Consider the following 19,649-nt stretch of genomic DNA (forward strand, 5'->3'; position numbering starts at 1 on the left):
TATAATTGATCAAATTTTTAGGGATTGCTGAGAAATGCAGCTCACAGTAGCTACTGCATCTGGACATCTCACGATTTATAGCTGGAGAAAAGCACTCTTGGATCCCAGTTGAAAATCATGATGTAAGTGTAAACACTGTCTAGTAGAACGTCCTCGGTATATTGGAGTATTAGTGCTGTTCGGAGTTTTAACTTTCTGATGACTATAAAGCAACTGGATATAGTCCAGATGAGAGCAGTGAAGACAGTTAAACATTTGGAACTCGGGAGTCAGAAGGAAAGAAACTGGCTTCCTTTAGGGAAGGGGGAGATTGTTTTAAGGATAGAAAAGGGATGATAATCAGCTCTCATGCATGTGCTTTGGAAAAGTATCTAACCAGTTGTAGAAGGAAATTTTTTCAAATATTGAGAAATAACACAATCAAGCTGGTTGGATACTAGACCAGAGCTGTAAAAATACTGTGAACTACTCTCATTGAAAGAACAGTAAAAATGAAAATATCAATGCCTACCTCTATGCGATATTTTGAGAGTGAGTCCAACACAAGCAAGCATTTGATAAATATTAGTTTTCTTTCTTCTTTCTTGAAGAAGTTCAAGTCCTAAGATGGTGAGTATTTTTTTTTTCCTAGGCCAGGGTTTGGCAAAGTACAGCCCACAGGCCAAATCTGGCCTGCTGCCTGTTTTTGTAAATGGTTTCATTGGAACACAGCCATGTCCATTTGTCTCTGTATTATCTATACAGGCTGTTGTAGAGCTACAATAGCAGAATTGCATAGTTGTGATCAAGACCTTATAATCCGCAAAGCTGAAAATATTTACTCTCTGGTCCTTTACAGAAAAAAAAAAAAAAAAGGCAAACCCCTGCTCTAGGAGAAAGACCAGCATGAATGAGCTGTTCGGGATCTTCTAGTGATAGGATTCCATTATTGCTTTGGATAAGGGGCAGCTAACTCTGAAAATTAGAATGAATAAAAAGTCAAGGCCATTGGCATTGATCAGAAATGTCATTTAGGTGGTATTAGGTGCTTATCTTTGGCCCCGCTGAAATCGCTATAGGTGTTTGCTTCGGCGATGGCCAGTAATTTGTGTGCCAATCAAGTACAGGTACTGAAGGGGTGCTGACCCCGCCAGTTTTAATGCTGAACTGACCATTCGAAATAACGTCATTTTTATATTCCCTATCCTAGAATAAAGGGTATTTTGAAAGAAGGAGGCATGAGGTTGACAGTTTGGTCCTTTCTCTCTCATGTGAATTGGCCTTGACCTTTTCAAGAAAGGCGAAGCTTCTCAACCAAATAAAAACAGGTCTAAAAGAAAACAACACCTGGGCCATTTTTCTTTAGTAGCTGAGCCCTGAGATGGAAGAAAAGATTCTCTTTTATGTTTCTGCCTTCTTTTTGATTCTTTGCTATCAAGTGTATGATAAGATCAGTTCTGAAAGTCACAATACATGCCATTTTTGTGCCATCGTAGCTTTTCTCCCCTAAAAGCAGACTGATTTTATTCTTTCTAACTGGCGGACTCTTGTTTCAAAGGCCTTGAACTCCAGGCTGCTACTGAAAAGGCTCTGACATGTCAAAGGGAAGCATCTTTAGCTGGAACAAAGCAAATCAAAGCGTCTATTCTCTCCGGTACTCGGCCTTGAAAATGAAAACAAAAGCAAGGCGAGGGCAAGGCCAACCAATCACACCGCAGACGCAGAAGCCCAGCAGCTGAGAACTTCCCAGCAGTCCCTGCACTCACCTCTCGGTGATATTCTTAGCAGTCTGCAGGAACCGTGCATGATCATTCTCCTTCAGAGAGTGTTCCGCTTGGGAGATGAGTGATGCCGACCGCTCAATGCACTGTTTGCAGTTTGCAATCTGCTGAGCCAGCTTGCGAAGCCTCATCACCTTGAACAAAAGCATGGAGGTGGTTACACAGGTGGGCTCGCTTAGTGAAAATGCATCGGGCCGGAGCCTTCCGATGTGTGCGTTTTGTTGTATGTAAGCAGTCCTTCGATAAAATTTCAAAAAGTAGGCATAGAGTGATATCAAACTATGGAAATCCCAGTTACGGGACTCTTGTCTTAGACATTCTTTACGTCTTTGGAGAAGTGTTGCTAATTTGGTTTGCGAGGAAGCACTGAATTGTGAATTGCTTCCCTGTTGATGGGGAAAAAAGTTGTTGCCTAAGTTACAGAGGGTTATCGGACCTCTTCCCTTGACTATTACACACGATTACTGTAAGATCGTAAGAAATCCTGGAACTTGATCTCAGTGTTTCAGCTGTGCCATCAAGAAAATAAAACATCTCTGTAGGCACAAACACGTGGCTTTAAGTAGAAACCATTTTCTAAAAAGTTCTTTGCGATCCATGTAATAAAACTGTGATCTAAAAACATTAAGCATTACTATTTCCCACACTATCTAAAGCTCACACGTTAAATTAACAGACGGGGAGCATTTTTCCATTGATTAATATTTTTCCTGTTGAGCGGATGAGAGAAAGCCAAAAAAAGCACAGCTGGGCCATTTCCCCTCTTTGGGAACGTCATTTCCAGGCACTTTGTGCTTACTTGATAACTAAAACTATTTTGATAAGCATTTCCCAGTTGGGATAAAAACGCATGTTTAGTTCCAACCTCCTTTCCAATTCCTGATTCTGTCTTGCTTGAAAACGACCCTCGAATGTAATTGACCATAACCTCTGGGGCAGGCCAAGATGAGTCCACAGTAACATACTTGACCATTCGCTTTGGTGTTTGAAATGTGCTGTGACATGAAGCCCTCTGGCCAGAAGCCAAGATAAAATTAGACCGCTCATTGGAATTGCCATGCGCCTGGTACCCCCATCCACACAACTTGGGACAGGGCTCGGCCGGCTTTGTGATCATTCCGGGACGGAAAAGAGCCCTGGCCGAAAGGGTAGGGAGGAGGCCAGTGAATCTGTCTTACAGACAAGGCTGGCTCAGGCTCCCTCCAGAATTCCTGCTAACTCCAAGAAATTCCTTCTTTCTCCAAGTCATCATTATCATCCTCATGCAACTCTAATCGAATAAAAGGAAGGAAGGAGATGTCAGAGCTTGAAGTCTCCGAGGAACGTCCGATTCCAGCTTGGTTGTCCTGTTGCAAACAAAGGAAATTAATGCTGAATCGAGAGAGACAGCAGCCACAAGATTTCAGGCAAGAGTGAGAAAAATTCTTGAAAGAAGAGTTAGAGAATGAAGTGTCAAACTTTGAGGCAAACGGTGTGCGATTTTAAGCCTGGTAAAAGGCTTGACTCATTATTTATAGTGACCATCTGCAGCAGATTAACTGTGTTCATTAGTTGAATAAAATAACACTTATTTTACACCAAAACAGAATTTAGCTTCTAACATCATTATATCCAGAGGTAAAGCTAAGAAAGGCGGGGTCCAATGCAAGATATTAGAACACATCCATAAGAAATTGTCAGAGGAAGGAAAAATAAGACTCCCTAGAACAAAACCAAGTGAATGAAATATTTAATCATACAACATAAGGAATGCTTTACATTACACGACAGACTTGAAGATGTTTACTACGATTCTAACAAAAGAACTATAAGGTCAAAATATTCCCTTAGAATAATTTCATGTCACTCTCTTATCCTTTCTGTAGGCCTATTAGCGACTGCACAGATTACAAATGTAACAATGCTTGAACTCCATTTTCTCCTTTTTCTTCTATGACACTGGAAATTAAGTGACATAAGAGGAAAAGAAAAAAAAGCCCCAAATCATGCATAAATTGAAGCAAGTCAAAAGGAGAGCCTCCTTTGAAAACGTGGGAATGTTTTACAGAAAACAATTGTTAGCATAATTTAAATTTTAGTTCGGTGTACAATTCCATCCAATACACCAGATTGGAGCTTTTCAAACCTGGTGTGTGCAAGAATCAGCTGGCGATCATTTTTTAAAGAAAAATTAGTTGTTTGGGGTCACTCTCCAATATCCTCAGTAAGGAGCTGTAATTGGCAGAGCAGCAGGAATCAGCACTTTAACAAGAAATGAATGTGTTTTTGATCTGTAGGTGATGAATCATTAGTGTGGTCAGTACTAGCGTTTATAAAACTAAATAAAAGAAAAGTGGAGAGGAGAAAAGAGATTAGCAGAGTGTGTTCCTGGCACAAAGGGCAAGTTATGTTTTCGAATACTTTTTTCTTGTGTATGTATGTGTGTCTGGCTATCTGTGCTGAATCTGATGTCATATATATTTCTTAGTGTGGGTTTCAGTAAAAAAAAAAAAAAAAAAAAGGAAAAGAGAAAAGAAAAACACCGCTCTGAGTTAGGTGTTCACAAACTATGGTCTGTGGGCCATATCCAGCACACAACCTGTTTGTATAAATAAAGGTTTATTGGCACACTGCCACATTCATTCATTTATGAATCATCTATGGCCGCTTTCACACTACGATGTTGGGCAGAGGTGAGCTCTTGCAACAGAGACCATTATGGCAAAGCCTAAAACATTATCTGGCCCGGCCCTTTTCAGAAAAAGTTTGACAACTTAAATGATTCTGATCAGATGGCCCTGATTTAAACCAAACTGTGAAACACTATCCTGCATGGTACAGCACTTCAGAATCAGACGCTAAGCATTTAGCAAAATACTAATTCCTTCATTAGAAACCACTTTTGAAGGTATTAGTTTAGAAATCTGACAAGACGAGTAAAATTTGATTTTTTAAAAAAGAAAGAACTAGAGACTGACACATAAAATTCTCTATATGTAAGTGCTACTGCTGCAGGGGAAGATTTTCCGAGTTGGCACTGTTTTTTTGTCCTTTGGGAAGTACGATTGCCATATTGTAATCTTTAGAATTCGCTCCATACTCATCACGGAAATACACTGTCTGTTGGAATCTCCATTTAGTGAGGACATAGGCCTATTTATATCATTTTATTTGCTATTTACACATGCTTTTAAAAGTAGCCCTTTATTTTTCTTAAAGTGCATTTCGATGCTTTTATACAGATGTAGGATTCTCATTCCAAAATTGCTCCATCCAAACAATTGATCCTCAAGTAACACAATGTATCTGAATTGACAGTGAAGCCTGTACTCAGCATCTCTATAAAGCTATAGAAGAGACTGAACATTTAGTTTAAGCTTACTAAGCTTACTTAAATTTTAGAGATTTAGAGTATTTAAAAGCAGAGAAGAGAAGGACCCTTTTGCTCTCAGCTGTGGGCTCTGATCATAAAATGCATAACTTGCTTATCTGGAGCTTGCCATCAGCTTTTGTGGTGGCATGACATTTATCCTCTACTACTGAAGAAATAAGACAACTCTTTCCCATGGAGTCTCATGGCTTGAGATTCTGCAGTTCATCCAAGTATAAAGACTGTTGAGCTATTTATTTCAAAGAATACACAATGTTCTGAGAGTAGGAATGACCAGTATGTACTAATGTGTAACAACATCGCCTGCAAGGCAACCTCCCCAGTGAGAGGATTTGTGGTGAACTTGTTCCTGCCAGGTCTAACCGCCTTGTGATCAGCACCAGAGACGGATGGAGGCCAAGTCATGAAGCAGATAAAATCCACCTTTATGGTCTCCATGATCCCGCCAGTTCTTCCTCTAGTTCCTCACTTCCAAGTGCTGGTCAGAGGGCCCCACTGTCCCTTCTCTGGATTCAGTGTCCTTAGGCTGTCTAGCCACCACCCTGGGCATCCTCACTGGGTACCAAGTCCGTACTTGCTCTCCCTGCCCAGCACCTCTGATTTCCAGGGTGTTGGTACCTATGCTCTTCTTCAAAATGTATCTCTGACACCACATGCCCTGGCCAGGGGTTTGGGATTTCCAGGGTTTGGGATCAACTAGTCTTTGGTCATGTGCCAAAGCAGTAACTCAAGAGAAAGCTGGACCGGGCCCTCATCTTTTACAAGTCACGTTTGCTTTCTAATATTGCCTTCTGACATAATGTCCCCAAGCAAATGTGCACTTTTAAAAAAGTGATCAATTTCATACAGGCAATTTTAAATGCAATATGATCAACGTTCCTGTACACAGTAACAGCTTTACCAAATCTCAATATTTTCATAATAGCATCAGAGTTTTCAAAATGAAGTAAAATGTTGTTGATAGCACCGAAGCCCCTGTGTGTCCCTTCCTGACTTCATTCACGTCCCTCTCCAGAGGAAAACACCTTCTTGAATTCAGGGCTGAATGGGACTACATCGAACTGAAAAGCTTCTGCACAGCGAAAGAAACCATCAACGAAACAAAGAGGCAACAAACTGAATGGGAAAAGATATTTGCAAATGACACATCTGATAAGGGACTAATATCCAAAATATATAAAGAACTCATATAACTCCACAACAACAAAACAATCTGATTAAAAAATAGGCAGAAGAACTGAATAGACGCTTTTCTAAGGAAAACATACAGATGGCCAGCAGACCCATGAAAAGATGTTCGACATCACTAGTTACAAGGGAAATGCAAATCAAAATCACAATGAGATAACACCTCACACTTGTTATAATGACTATTATCAATAAGCCAAGAAATAACAAGTGCTGGAGAGGTTGCAGGGAAAAGGGAACCCTCACACGCAGCTGGTAGGAAAGTAAATTGGTACAGCCATGATGGGAAACAGTATGGAGGTTCCCCCCAAAATTAAGAATATGACCCAGCAATCCCTCTTCTGGCTATCTACCCGCCCTCCCCCCATTCGAAAACACTTGTTTATAAAGATATATTTACCTCTATGTTCATTACAGCATTATTCACAATAGTTAAGACATGGAAACAATGAAGATGATATATACAATGGAATACTACTCAGCCATAAAAAGATGAAATATTGCCATTTGCAACAACATGAATGAATCTTGAGAGCATCATGCCAACAGAAATAAGTCAGATGGAAAAGGACAAGAATCATATGATTTCACTTGTATGTGGAATATAAAATAAAAAGCAACAAACGAACAAACAAAACGAACAAAAAAACAAACTCATAGATACAGACAATAGAATGATGATTACCAGTGGGGAAGGGGAGTGGGAAGGACAAAGGGTAAAGGGGGTCAAATAAAAGGTGACAGAAGGAGACGGGGCTTCAGGTGGTAAGCGCACAATAGTGCATACACATGTTGTATTATAAAGCCGTATACCTGAAATTTACTTTATTAAACAGTGTTATCCCAATAAATTTAATATAAAATACCAAACAAAAAGAACCACAAATCAAATATATATCTATGTTACCTTACATGACAAAAGGGACATTGCAGATGTTATTAAGTTAAGGCTCTTGAGATGGGGCATACTGTCCTGGATTGTCTGGAATATCCCAATGTAATTATAAGGATCCATACGAAAGAGAATCAGGAGAGTCTGCGTCAAAGAAGGAGATTTGAGGATGGACGCAAACATCAGAGTGAGGTGAGGAAGAAACCATGAGCCGAGGAATGTGGGTGGCCTCTAAAAGCTGGAAAAGGCAAGAGATGGATTCAGCCCTAGAGCTTCCAGAAATAAACAGCACTGCCAGAATCTTGACGTTAGCCCAGTGAGACTGATTTTCGACTTCTGATCTCTAGAAGGTCAGATAATAAATCTGTGTTGTGTTAAGCCACTGTGTTTGTGGTCATCTGTTACAGCATCAATCAGAAACGAATATGAGCGTGTTGAGAACTAAACCTTGCACATGACCATGTAAAGGCAACAAATCACCTTCCATATGTATATCGATCATTAATCGCAGATGTATTTCAGGCAGACGTGTGTCTGAGAACCTAGAAGAGGCCACGTATTAAGAGATGTTCACATGTGGTGCGTGATGAGGGAGGAGGAACTGTATCCTATAAGGATTCCAGGATGACGCTCAGTGCTCTTCTAAGATGTACAATTTGTATGTGGGTAAAGTAGCTTTTCAACACATCCGAGTCAGCTGCTGGCCAGCGAATAATTTCATATTAATTTGTTGATTCACTGTAACAGCTTCGACAACTATTTGATTAGACTTTAACTTTTCTGATCGCCATCACAATGTACATGTGTAAATATTTTTCAATCTATAGAGACAAAGTAATTTAAACATTATACGATATTAGAAGTGCCTTTTAAATTTTGCAGAAAACATTATTTAGCTATTGTAATCTACGTACTACTTAATACTTGCTAACTTGATTTAAGTATACATATTTTCTTAAAGTATAGTTATGAGCAGTAATAAAAGAAAGACATGAATTTATTGCATCTTGAATAAATGTTTCTATTTTTAAAATATTTACAAAATTATCTTTTGAGGGTGGTAGAGAAATAGGTAAAATAAAATGGATCCTAGGTATTTCAACATAAATGTGACCAATTTAAAAATAGAATAAAGTGATGGATTCTAAAGTTACCAACAGTCTCTGAATGAATTTAGAATAAATGAGAAAGTGACTACAAAAATAGAAAAGAAATTTGTAAATTACTTTTTGAATATGGTTTACGATAAAGCCAAAGGAACATTAGAAACATTAGAAAAGAAGTCCTATTAATACATCCAGAGAGTAATATATCATACAGCGACACTACAGGAGTTTTGCCACCATGAAATTATACATGTCTAAATTCCCTCAAGGGAAAAAACTTCATAATTTCTATACATAAAGCTCGATTCACTTAAACATTTATTTAATACTGTGTTAGTTGCTGGGATATAGCAATAAATATGAAATGAAGTCTTCCTCGAGAAGAGAGATGGAAAAGAATGGCTATAATAGACCAGAACTCCATGTTGCTTCCTGGAGTTGGGGAATAGAGCAGCCCTTGTATTACAGGTGTGCCCGACAACACAAAGACAGGGGTGGAGAAAAAATGGCCAACCAAGGGGCTTTGAACTATTGTTTTTTTTTTTTCCTTTTGGCAATTAGAGTTAACATTCAATATCATTTCATATTAGCCTCAGGTGTGCAGCATAGTGGTTAGACATTTATATAATTTATGAAGTGATTCTCCCAATTAGTCTAGTACTTACCCTGGCACAAACAAAATGAATTATGTATTAAAGACTTAAGGGGAGATTATAGAAAATATCGAAAAAGGGGGCATTACTATTTCCTAAGCTATTAAAGTACACGGGAAGTATGATAATTTTTCCAGGTAGAGAATATGAAATCTTCTGTCCTAGGAATTTTACCTTCCCTTCTTTGATCTTGGTTCCAATAATTTGTCGTCTTTGCTGAATGATCTCAATGAGGAGATCACACTCCTCCATCAATTTGGCTTCTTGACGTGATGCATTGACCTACAGGATAGATAAAATGGTAAGCTTTAATTTGGCCTTTGTTTTTAGTTAAATGCTCTTTTTAATGTAGACTAGTATGTTTCTGGTAACCACCAGACACACATTTTAAATATTAACTCTTCTTCCAATTATGCAAGGATGACAAATATAGTACTTACATGTCCACTCCCTATCTTGGAAACCTGGAAAACATTATTATCCAATGATAGCAGTTTTTCTGCCAAGTCAGACCAAGCCTCAGAATCTTTCTTAATACGACATGTATATAGCTATTACCAATTAGTTGGAAATTGACACTTGAAATATATTTGCAATTCCTACTTTTATATTTTGAGAGAAAGTGTAATTTTGGCTTATTAAACATAAAAAACAAATATTATTCATTTATGGGGGACAGATTACTATCAATGTCTTCTGGGCAAATTTTTCAAAAGCAAGGTAACTTTTCTTTTAAATACAGACATCAACTTTGTATTGAATCACTATAAAAATCAAAGGATAAATATTTTATTAATCTTTTAAAATTTTACTTCTGGTATACTTCTGAAAGACCAAGGTTCTACAATGAAAACATGCCATTCTCCTTGCAAGGTAGGTAGATCATTATAGAATGGCTTGTATTTGAAGTTTTTGACTCATTGTCTGCAAGGGAGGGTTAGAATTAGCTCATTCTTGGCAACTGGGCTTGGGAAATAACTATACATGCTATTTCCTCCAACTCATGACAATTCCAAAATGCTTATTCATAAACAGAGACCCAGAAATCACAGCTGTGGGAAATGGAGATAGCACGCACGAGTTTTATGATTTTAACACAGCACGGGAGAAGCTGCGATGTTACAAAGAATGACAACAGCATTGATTACCGTAGCATATCTCAGGGAGGAGACATGGCTCAGTCATTAAGCCCTTTTGATTTGGGATACTTTATTAAACTGGAGTAATTTCATTCTCTACGAATGAGATAAGCTGAAGTAGGGCCAGGAGTTCAGGATAAAAATCCATTGATGGCTCGTTCAGAGAAATCATGCCCTGTTTCTAGAGGCCAGAATTCCTTGAGTTTTATTCCTGATCCTTATAAGACACAGCAAAGAGACTACTGGAGACATCTTCTTATTGAGAAGATGACGGTCACCGGCCATTTGTAGCAAACCATGAGATCGTGTCCTATGTCAGATTAGCACATAGACGTATTTGTGAAATGTTTAATGAACAAAAGAAAAAAAATTAAAATGCGTTGATGGACAAGGATAGAATGTGGAACTCAGGCTAATATTTCAAGGAAGTTAGTCACTGGGCTCAATTTCCCTTACTATTATTACTTTCACGCCATCGTTTCTAGTTGCCTTTGAGGCATTCCAAATAAATGTAGCTATCTATAGAAACATTTACTTGAAACTCCAAAAATTCTAAAGAAACTTTTCTTTCCTTTTGACCTCACACTGAATTTAATAACTGACGACAGCCAAGCTGTGAAAAGAATGGAATCATATTGAAACCATGGGCACATTATGATGAAGAAAGTGAAGTTTTTGGAAAGTAGCACCCCACACTTGAAAAGTATCCCCTAGAATGAGCCCTAAGAACTAAGGTGTACTTGAGCATACAATCGAGACACATCTAATAGGATGGATGCAAGCTCCACATGGGCAGGGATCTTTGGCTGCTGTATTAAATGAGGCATCTATTGCAAGCACCTGGTGCCATATCTAGCACAGAATACGCATTCGAAAACTACTTGTTGAATAAATCAATCATTAAAATGACCTTTCAAGAAGACACAAGGTAAAATGTAATGAAGCAAGTAGCTATCATGATCTACTGCAAGCACTCAATAGGCAGGTATTGGATTTATTAGTTTTCTAGGACTGTGTAGACACAAAATTATCTCCTACGGATTTGTGGGGGGACACTGACTTTTTTTACAGGCTCATTGAAGTACATTTCACATATCACAAAATTCGTCCATTTATAAAGTGCATAGTTTTGTGGCTTTTAGTGTATTCAGAGTTGTACGATCATCATCACAATCTAATTTCAGAATATTTTCAACATTCCAAAGAAATCTCATACCCGTTTGTAGTAACTCCACGTTCTCACTACCCACCCGTCTTCAGGCTTCGGGTAACCACTAAATCTACGTTCTGTCTCTTAATGGATTTGCCTGTTCTGGACATTTCATATAAATGGGATTGAACAATATGTGATCCTTTTTGTTTGGCTTATTCGCTTAGCAAAATGTTTTCTATGTTCCTCTATGTGGTAGCGTGTGTCAGTACTTCATTCATTTTATGCCAAATGACATTCCATTTTAGGGCTATACCACATTTTGTTTATCTATTCTTTAGTAGATGGACCTTTGGGTTATTTCTATTTTTTGGTTACTATAAATACTATTGCTATGGACATTCATGTATAAATTTTTGTGTGCACATATGTACTCATTTTCCTTGAGTATAGCAATAGAATTCCTGGGTCACATGTCAACTCCATGTTTAATTTTTTGAGGAACTGCCAAACTGTTTTCCAAAGTCGCTGCATCATTTTATATTTCAACGAGAAGTATACGAAGCTTGCAAGTTCTCCGCGTCCTGGTCATCCCTTGATATTGTCTTTTAAAAGAAATTCATCCTAGTGAGTGTGGAGTCGTACCCCACTGTGGTTTTGATTTGCATTTCTTTAATGGCTAATGATGTTGAGCATCTTCTCATGTGCTTATTAGCCATTTGTACATCTAAGTTGGAGATAATGACTATTCAGATCCTTTGTTCATTTTGTAATTAGGTGACTTGCCTTCTAATTATTGAATTGTATGATTTATTTATATATTAATCAAGTCCCTTATCATTATGTGATCTGCAAATATTTTCTCTCATTCTGTGTTGCCTTTTGAAGCACAAAAGTTTTTGTTTTCACGAAGTCCAATTTATCTACTTTTCTATTGTCATTTGAGCTTTCAGGTGTCGCTAAGAAACCCAATCCAAGGTCATGAAGATTCACTCCTGTTTCCTCTAGAAGTTTATCTCTTACCTTTAGGTCTACAGGCCATTTTGAGTTAAGTTTTGTGTATCATGCAAAGTAGGAGTCCAACTTTAGTCTTTTACTTTTGGATATCCAGTTACCTAAGCACCATTTATTGAAAAGACTATTCATTCCTCCATTGAAGTGTCTTAGCACTTCTGTCAAAAATCAATTGACCGTATTGTGAGATCCTCAGGTTTCAATATTGTTACTAACATATTCCGTGCTTAACAATATTCTGGCTTTGACTAGACCTGATGAGACCCCAATAGTAATCCTAGAGTAGGTGCCGTAAAATCTAGTGTGGAGTACTAGCTCTACTCATACGATATTAGAAAAGTCAAGGAATATTTCCATTTCTAAGTTTCTTATTTGGTAAAATCAGGTGAATAATATCTGTTCGTTCAGCTATGGGGGATTATTGTGGTAAATACATGAAATGATATGTGGGGCAATGACTAACGCCATGAAGCCATGGACAAATCCGAGGTGGTACTGTTTGCATTGAGAAGTAGTTTTGTTAATGGGCTATGATTTAGTTTGGGATCCGTTTCACTCTAAAAATCACTGGGATTTTGGTTACTCTGTGGTAGGAAAAGTGTCCCCGTTGCCATCGTAATATGGATTAGATTTAATCCAAATTCTAAATATTCGATATTTACAATAGATAGGTTTGTTTTACAAAAAAAAAAAAAAAAGTGGACTGAGATCTACTTTGTTGAGCCAAATATGTTTTGAGAAAGCTCATACCAAAACCACCATCGTCCCAAATTATAAATTCCCAGAAATTTGGAAACATGATCTGTTAATTTTAGGCCAACTATTTTCCTTAGATCTTTCAAAGACTACAGAGTTGACTCTCCTTTGAAACCAGGAAAGTTGAATCTCTTTTTCTATTCTGTTGAAGCTTCCAAATTTTTGTAACTCTAGCATTCTTATGTTCCAAAAGGTATAATAAAATAAGTTGAATGCTATCCTATATTTCTAAAATTCTTCTACTACAGAGAAGTTTTCCACAGTTTTGCTGTTTCATATGTCACTTTAAAAAAAGTTAATGATTTGATTGGACTCGATTTCTTAAAAGTGCTATTAATTCAAATATGGCAGGGTTTATTGGTTACTTGCAGTGTGTTCAGGTGTTTCTAGATCCCAGCTTTGGTTTGGAAGCTGGCAGCCCCTGCTTCTGATTTTAGCTTACATTTCTGATTCGCATCTTTTGATTCAGAAATCACTAAGCCTGATGGAAGTGCTCTGAGTCGGGGCCATTTAAAGATGTAAGAAACAACCCTCAAATCTACTTTCATAGACCGACCCTTCCCTCCACCTTTGTGTCTTAAGTCTCCTTTCGATCCCTAATGTAAAGATAAGAGTGAGATAGAAAGAATTAAAAATGGCGGCCAGTGGTAAGTGACTACTGTGTGGCACCTCTGGATGACAGTGGAAATGGGACATTTACCCTTCAGAGCCCTTGACATGGCCGGACAAAATATAGCTTAAAATTGAGCCCTTTGCCCCATTCCAGGCTCCTCGCTGCTACTTTTTTTTCTCATTTCGATGATACTGATGAGTAAACCTCACTTCAGGCCCTCATGAGGAGAAATTCAGGTGCTTTCCCCTCACCTCTGTTTCGGCCTCACCCAGGTGTGCAGCACGCTTCTCCTGTACGTCTAGAGGTACGGCTTCCTTTGTCATCTGAAAACGTGTCCTTTTCCCGTCATTGTCTTCTAGTCCTTAGTACTAACTTCGTCTCTTTGCAAAATATTCTAAATTAATTCTTCTAAAGTTATAGCCAATCTCAAATCTTTCAGACTTTATTTCTTCTTTCAGGAGTTATTATCATATCTTTTTAAGGCCCTAACATCTTATCGAGGCTCTAAGTGTCATAGCCAATGTCACACAAGCTCAAGCCATGGCTACTCTTATAAAAAAAAACAAAACAAAAAGAAAAACAACACTTGCAAGTCTATGGCCATGCCACCCTGAACAAGCCCGATCCTGTCTGATCTCGGAAGCTAAGCAGGGTCGGGCCTGGTTAGTACTTGGATGGGAGATCACCTTGGAAGACCAGGTGCTGTAGGCGTTAAAAAATAAAAAATAAGGGATTGTAAGCTGACAAGGTCCTTGCAATCTGTGAAGTCAACCAAAGGTTGCCTCGCCTAAAAAAAAAACCAAACCAAACCAAAACAAAAAAACCACTTGCAGCCTTCACTCTGAAAGAGCTACATACAACTATTAATTCATTCATCTATCCACTCATTTATTCATTCGAATAATAGCAACTGGGCTCCCACAGTGTGTCAGACAGCGTGCCAAGTGCTGGCCATACATACAGTGGGGTCCAAGACAGACAAAGTTCTCATTATTGCAGTTTACATATAAGCGCAGAAGAACAGGCTGAACAACTCAACGAATCAAATACAAATTTCAGATCATGAAAGTGTATAAAGGAAGTTAAAGAGGGTCACATACCCTCTTAATGCACGTGGCTGAAAGTAGGATCCTTTTTACAGGAGGTCAGACAAAAATTCCCTCACAAGTCTCTAAGGGATAAAAACGAACCAGTTAAAACATACCGAAAGGGCATTTGCAGGCACTCCTGACTCTGCTTTTAACAGGCTGTGCCTCCTCGCAAATCATACAGTCTCCCCTCATTATTCGCAGATTCTGTATTTGTGGGTTTGCTGACCCGCTAAAATTTAAAAATTAATTTGTAACCCCAAAATCAGTACTTATGGCCTTTCCACATCCATTTGCAGATATGCTGAGAGCATGGGAAAATTTGAGTCAGCCTATCAGCACCCAGCTGCGACTGAACAAGGACAGGCTCCGCCTTCTTGTTTCAGCTGTCCTATAACCAGAGGATGGGGACAATAGGGCCAGCAGGATGGCATCTGCTAGTGAGGCGGCCTCGGGCAAGTCACTCGACACTTCAGAACCTTCTTTTCTCTTTTATAAAATAAAGAAAATAGAATCTACCAGGATGACTTACTTTTAGGATTTAGGATTATAATCTATGTGAGGTGCGTGCGTGCGTGCGTGTGCGTGCGTGCGTGCGTGCGTGTGTGTGTGTGTGTGTGTGTTGTGCGTTTCCTCTAAGAGCAATGGTTCAGTATTGGCAAGTCAGTGTTTCTGGTGACTTCATAGAGCATAGAAGTACCATGGATAATCTAGTGTGTCCATCATTGTTCTAAGTATTTGGGGAGCAGGAAGAGTAGAATGGGAAGGGAAATTATGTAAGACACAAAAACAGTCTTGCTTATAGGGACCCACTCTCTCCTATTCCTGGAGGAATTCTGCTGCTTCTCTTTGACAGACGATGACTTTCTCAACCTGTTACAGCCTAATAAAAGAGAAATGAGAAAGTCGAATAATGAAGTGAGCGCATGTCTTGCCCTCCCAGCCCTGAGATCTAATGCAGCACCGAGGGCCGCTCGGCCACATTAACACTCATATCAGATCGCAATAATCAGATGCTGCCCTGTGTCAGTTGCCACCGGGTGCACTGTTTATCTGCCATTCCTAGAAATGCGGTTACACGTACTCATTCCCCAGACTAGTTAATGATAACATGAAGGAGTTGGCTATTTTCTCCAGAGATCTCGGTTAGCGATGCCCAATAACAAGTTCCACTGCTAAGTTTTCTGGCATAATGGTGTTACAGTATCTCACAGAAGGGGTGGAGTGAAGCAGACAATTTATTATTTTGTTCTTGTCATATATGTACAAACACTAAAGGGATTTGATTACATACACGCACTAAAAATTGGACTACGTGTCTGTGAAATGTTCTTTAGCGGTCTGTAAACAGTTTCTAAGTATTTCTAAAAATTCGCTCTTTGAATTTGACTTGTATTCAACTGCAAAATGAGATGTTCGGTGCGGAGTATAAACATCATTAGATTTCAGATATGTGTGGCCTTAACATCTTTAGAAATATTTTATGGAACTCTTAGAAGGAAACGTCGATGGGGAAAAAATATCTGGCTAGTTCTCACAGTGAAATTAAGCTTATTAATATGCATTTTCCAAAGCCTCATTTTCTCATTTTGCAATGCTTTGTTAAAATGAGTTAGCCATCTCTAAATTTCGGAATGAAACCTTTTAATTCCTCTTGTAAAAAGGATACGCTGATTTGATAGATCACTTTCTATTCATACGCAGATACAAACACTGAAGTGAGCTTAGGAGACAGCCCCAATGTGTTGCAGAAAGGAAATTTTGTTTCAGGGTGATGAGGAAAGAGGGGCGCTGGCATTGCACAATTCCAGAGGCTACCATTCATTTTGAATTCCGTGAGAATGGAGCCTGCGCCTCAATCTGTGCAGCCCAGGAGAGCTCCCTACCACACCGGCCCACCATTAGCGCACTCTTGAAATCGAACCATCAAACTGCTATCCTTGAAATCACTCCCAACAATATTGGGAGTTTAAAAGACAGATGTCTACTTTCCAAATTTGCCTATAATCAGTCCTCATGGTAAAAAGCAAAGCTGTACCATGATTCAAACTCAAGTGACCTTGAGAAAGGTTAAACCTCTTTTTAATCCGATGCTATGTTGATGCTGTTGCTATCGTTGAAATTCAACAGCACTTTTCTCTATTAATAAGAACACGTCAATTCCAGTCCGCATACAAATACAAAGGGGTTAGTGTCATTATATTTTAATATCATCATTATTTCATATTGTTATATATTATAATGTCTATAACAATCCCATCTCACTGAAAAATACAAACACTGGAAGACTTAATTCCAATCTGCCCAGGGCTAGAACAACCGAAACACAGCTGAGCTGCAGATAAGCTGAACATTTGGCCAGAAAGATGAGGGTACAGGGAAAACCTGTACGTAAGTGGGCTCTATGCTCTGCCATGGACTGCCGACCAGGTGCAAAGGGAAATATGAGGATCTGAGGGTACTTGGGGTTTTACTGCCAAAGGCAGCTGTGACGAACATTCCAGACCCTGGGGCAGAAGACAGAGCTGCCAGAAGGAACAATGAAAGGGACTCTAATACTTGAGTTTGTATATAAAACTGAGCCAAGCAGAACTGAGTAAGAGCAGACTGTATTACTGTAATTCATCTAATATGTTTATATGTAATCTTCACCCTGAAACTCTCACCCCAAAGTCAAATATTTGTAGATCTAGCTCGAGTAGATGAGACAGAGAAGAAGGGCCAAGTTCCCAGGGTCCCTGTCTTTGGAAAAGAAGCTAAAGTATAGGACAATATTTTTTAAGATTTAATATGTTAATACTGACTAAAACTTTTTAAAGCTCAAGAAAGGCTTTTCAGACAAATAAAAAATGGAATCCCTTCATAAAGTGCCTTTGGTGAGAATAACATTAGTGATGGTATGTATGGATAGGCACCGTATTGCAATCCGGCCTTTATCATGGTGACATGGTGGAAAACGATTTGGCCCAGAGGAGACCAAGTCTACATATTGATTAATTATCCAGATGGGGTTTTGCTATATTTCTGCTTTAAGATCAAGAAAACCGGTTTCCGGGAACCTCATGATAAATCCTCTTTTCTTGAGGTTCCTAAGATTATGAAGCTTAAATGTTGGATAAGGAAGCAAGATGCTATTAAAAATGGCAACACACTGTGCTGAGCTGGGCAATAAAAGTCTTCTTATAAATGAAACACAACTATAAAAATACGATAAAACTGTCTAACAAGAATGCTACTGCTCATGCCTAAAACTCTGAAGCCTTGTGGATCATATGGTCTCGGCTGTAACTACTTGATGCCACTGTTTTAATAAGAAAGCAGCCATTGACAATAAGTCATTGAATGGACATCACTGTGTTCCAATAAAACTTTATTTAAAAAAGCAGGTGACAAGTCAGATTTGGCTCTAGGGTCATAGTTTACCAACCTCTAGCATAGAAGAAAAGATCATGGACTTTGCAGTCAAAAAGCTGCAGGTGTGAAAAATGCATTGAATTCCTGTGAATTCAACACGTTTTCCTCATATGCACACTTTCCATGAAAACATCTGTAAACTACCTGGCACACAGTCGATAAATATTAGTTTTCTTCCTTCGAAGCATGAATAGTTGCAATTGCTGAACTCACAGAATTTCGATTTGAAAATGAAAATATACGAGCAGTATGGTTTTTACTTTCCCCACGATGTCCTGCTGACTTGTGTCATGGCTGTAATAAATGCTGCTCTTCCCAGGATGTTTTTCTCAGAGTACACTCAACAACTTCAATCTTACATTCTTGGCATTAATGCCACAGACTTTTCTTTTTGTGTTTAATGGTAACTCTGTCCAAAGCGGTTCCGAAAAGCAGCAGCAGAATGGAAGGTGTTGCTCATAATTCATTCAAAAACAATAAACTCTCCCCTTCCTTTCTCTTATTAATTACATGCTTCATAAAACAAACGTTCCACACCCTTCCATTTGGGTTGGGCACACAGAAAAAAGTTAACCTGTCATGGGCACTTTGTCTCTATCGAATCTTTTTCATAAAGTTTCTACAAAGTGATACTTTCTATCAAGTAATTTTCAACAAATGTATTTGGCAAAAAAGTCACCTTTAGACGTTGTGATCAGAAGCTAAAAAATAACTTACAGAGGAGGATGGTTAAATGAGTACCAGGGTGGATGGGGGTGATGCGCTTCAGGGAAGGGAAGTCACTTCTAATGGAAAGAGGAAGCTTCTATCCCATGACCTTCCATTACTCATTTTCAGTACCTTGCATGCCATTTCACACTAAGTGGCGTTCTTTGAAGTTGTTTGCCATGATTCCTGAATAGAGATGTACTGGAAAAATACAAAGTTGGGCTCCTATTCGGGCTTGAGTTACTCAAGCACAGATGCCATCTGCTCCCTGCAAAGTAATGAAGAATGAAGACTGGATCCCTGCTCTTTGGTATTTGTTACAGGGAGTGAAATATACTTGATTATATCTCTGATAAGACTCTCACTTGGAAGTACAACTGTTAAGCTCTGTTCTCTTTCTGATGCAGCCACAAGTAATATCTATGAAATCTCTTGTCTGGTTGTTGTCACTCTAGGATACCAGCAGAAGCTGGTAGACTGATTTCTAAAGATCTCTGATGTCTAGTGATTCATATTCACATTTTTTCAAATACATGAATGAGAGGAGAGTTTAGGGAAATTCAACACACGAGCTATGCTCACTCTGGGGAAAAGGGGTTTGTGCTACCATTGCATTTTAGAGGAGGTCTGCGGACTCTGTTCTCAAAGCAGAGCATGAGACTAGGATGCAAGCACAAGCTGTTGCCAGGAAACACCAGCAGTGCGGTGGGGAGGCGGGATAAGGAAAGGTATGAAGCCAGTGAGGTGTGCTTTAGCAAACCTCTGTGGGCGACTGGAGGTAAATCCCAATGGGTAACT

The 19,649-nt window shown here is 38.9% G+C and overlaps 1 protein-coding gene and 1 non-coding gene across 5 annotated transcripts in view; one reads left to right on the forward strand and one right to left on the reverse strand.

The window, feature by feature from the left end:
* MID1 (midline 1) overlaps positions 1-19,649 on the reverse strand; it is a 582,697-nt gene that overhangs the window by 36,054 nt on the left and 526,994 nt on the right. For all 4 annotated transcript variants that reach the window (XM_023532275.1, XM_011362904.2, XM_023532276.1 and 1 more), the window contains 2 exons: positions 9,144-9,251; positions 1,746-1,894 (listed from right to left, as the gene is read on the reverse strand). In XM_023532275.1, coding sequence (XP_023388043.1) covers positions 1,746-1,894; positions 9,144-9,251 — 257 coding nt within the window. The remainder of the gene's footprint in view (positions 1-1,745; positions 1,895-9,143; positions 9,252-19,649) is intronic.
* Positions 14,234-14,352, forward strand: LOC111741770. Its single transcript, XR_002781084.1, has one exon. It is a non-coding gene; the product is annotated as a 5S ribosomal RNA (ribosomal RNA).

Source organism: Pteropus vampyrus, unplaced genomic scaffold, assembly GCF_000151845.1.
Source record: "Pteropus vampyrus isolate Shadow unplaced genomic scaffold, Pvam_2.0 Scaffold81, whole genome shotgun sequence".
NCBI classification, from domain to species: domain Eukaryota; kingdom Metazoa; phylum Chordata; class Mammalia; order Chiroptera; family Pteropodidae; genus Pteropus; species Pteropus vampyrus.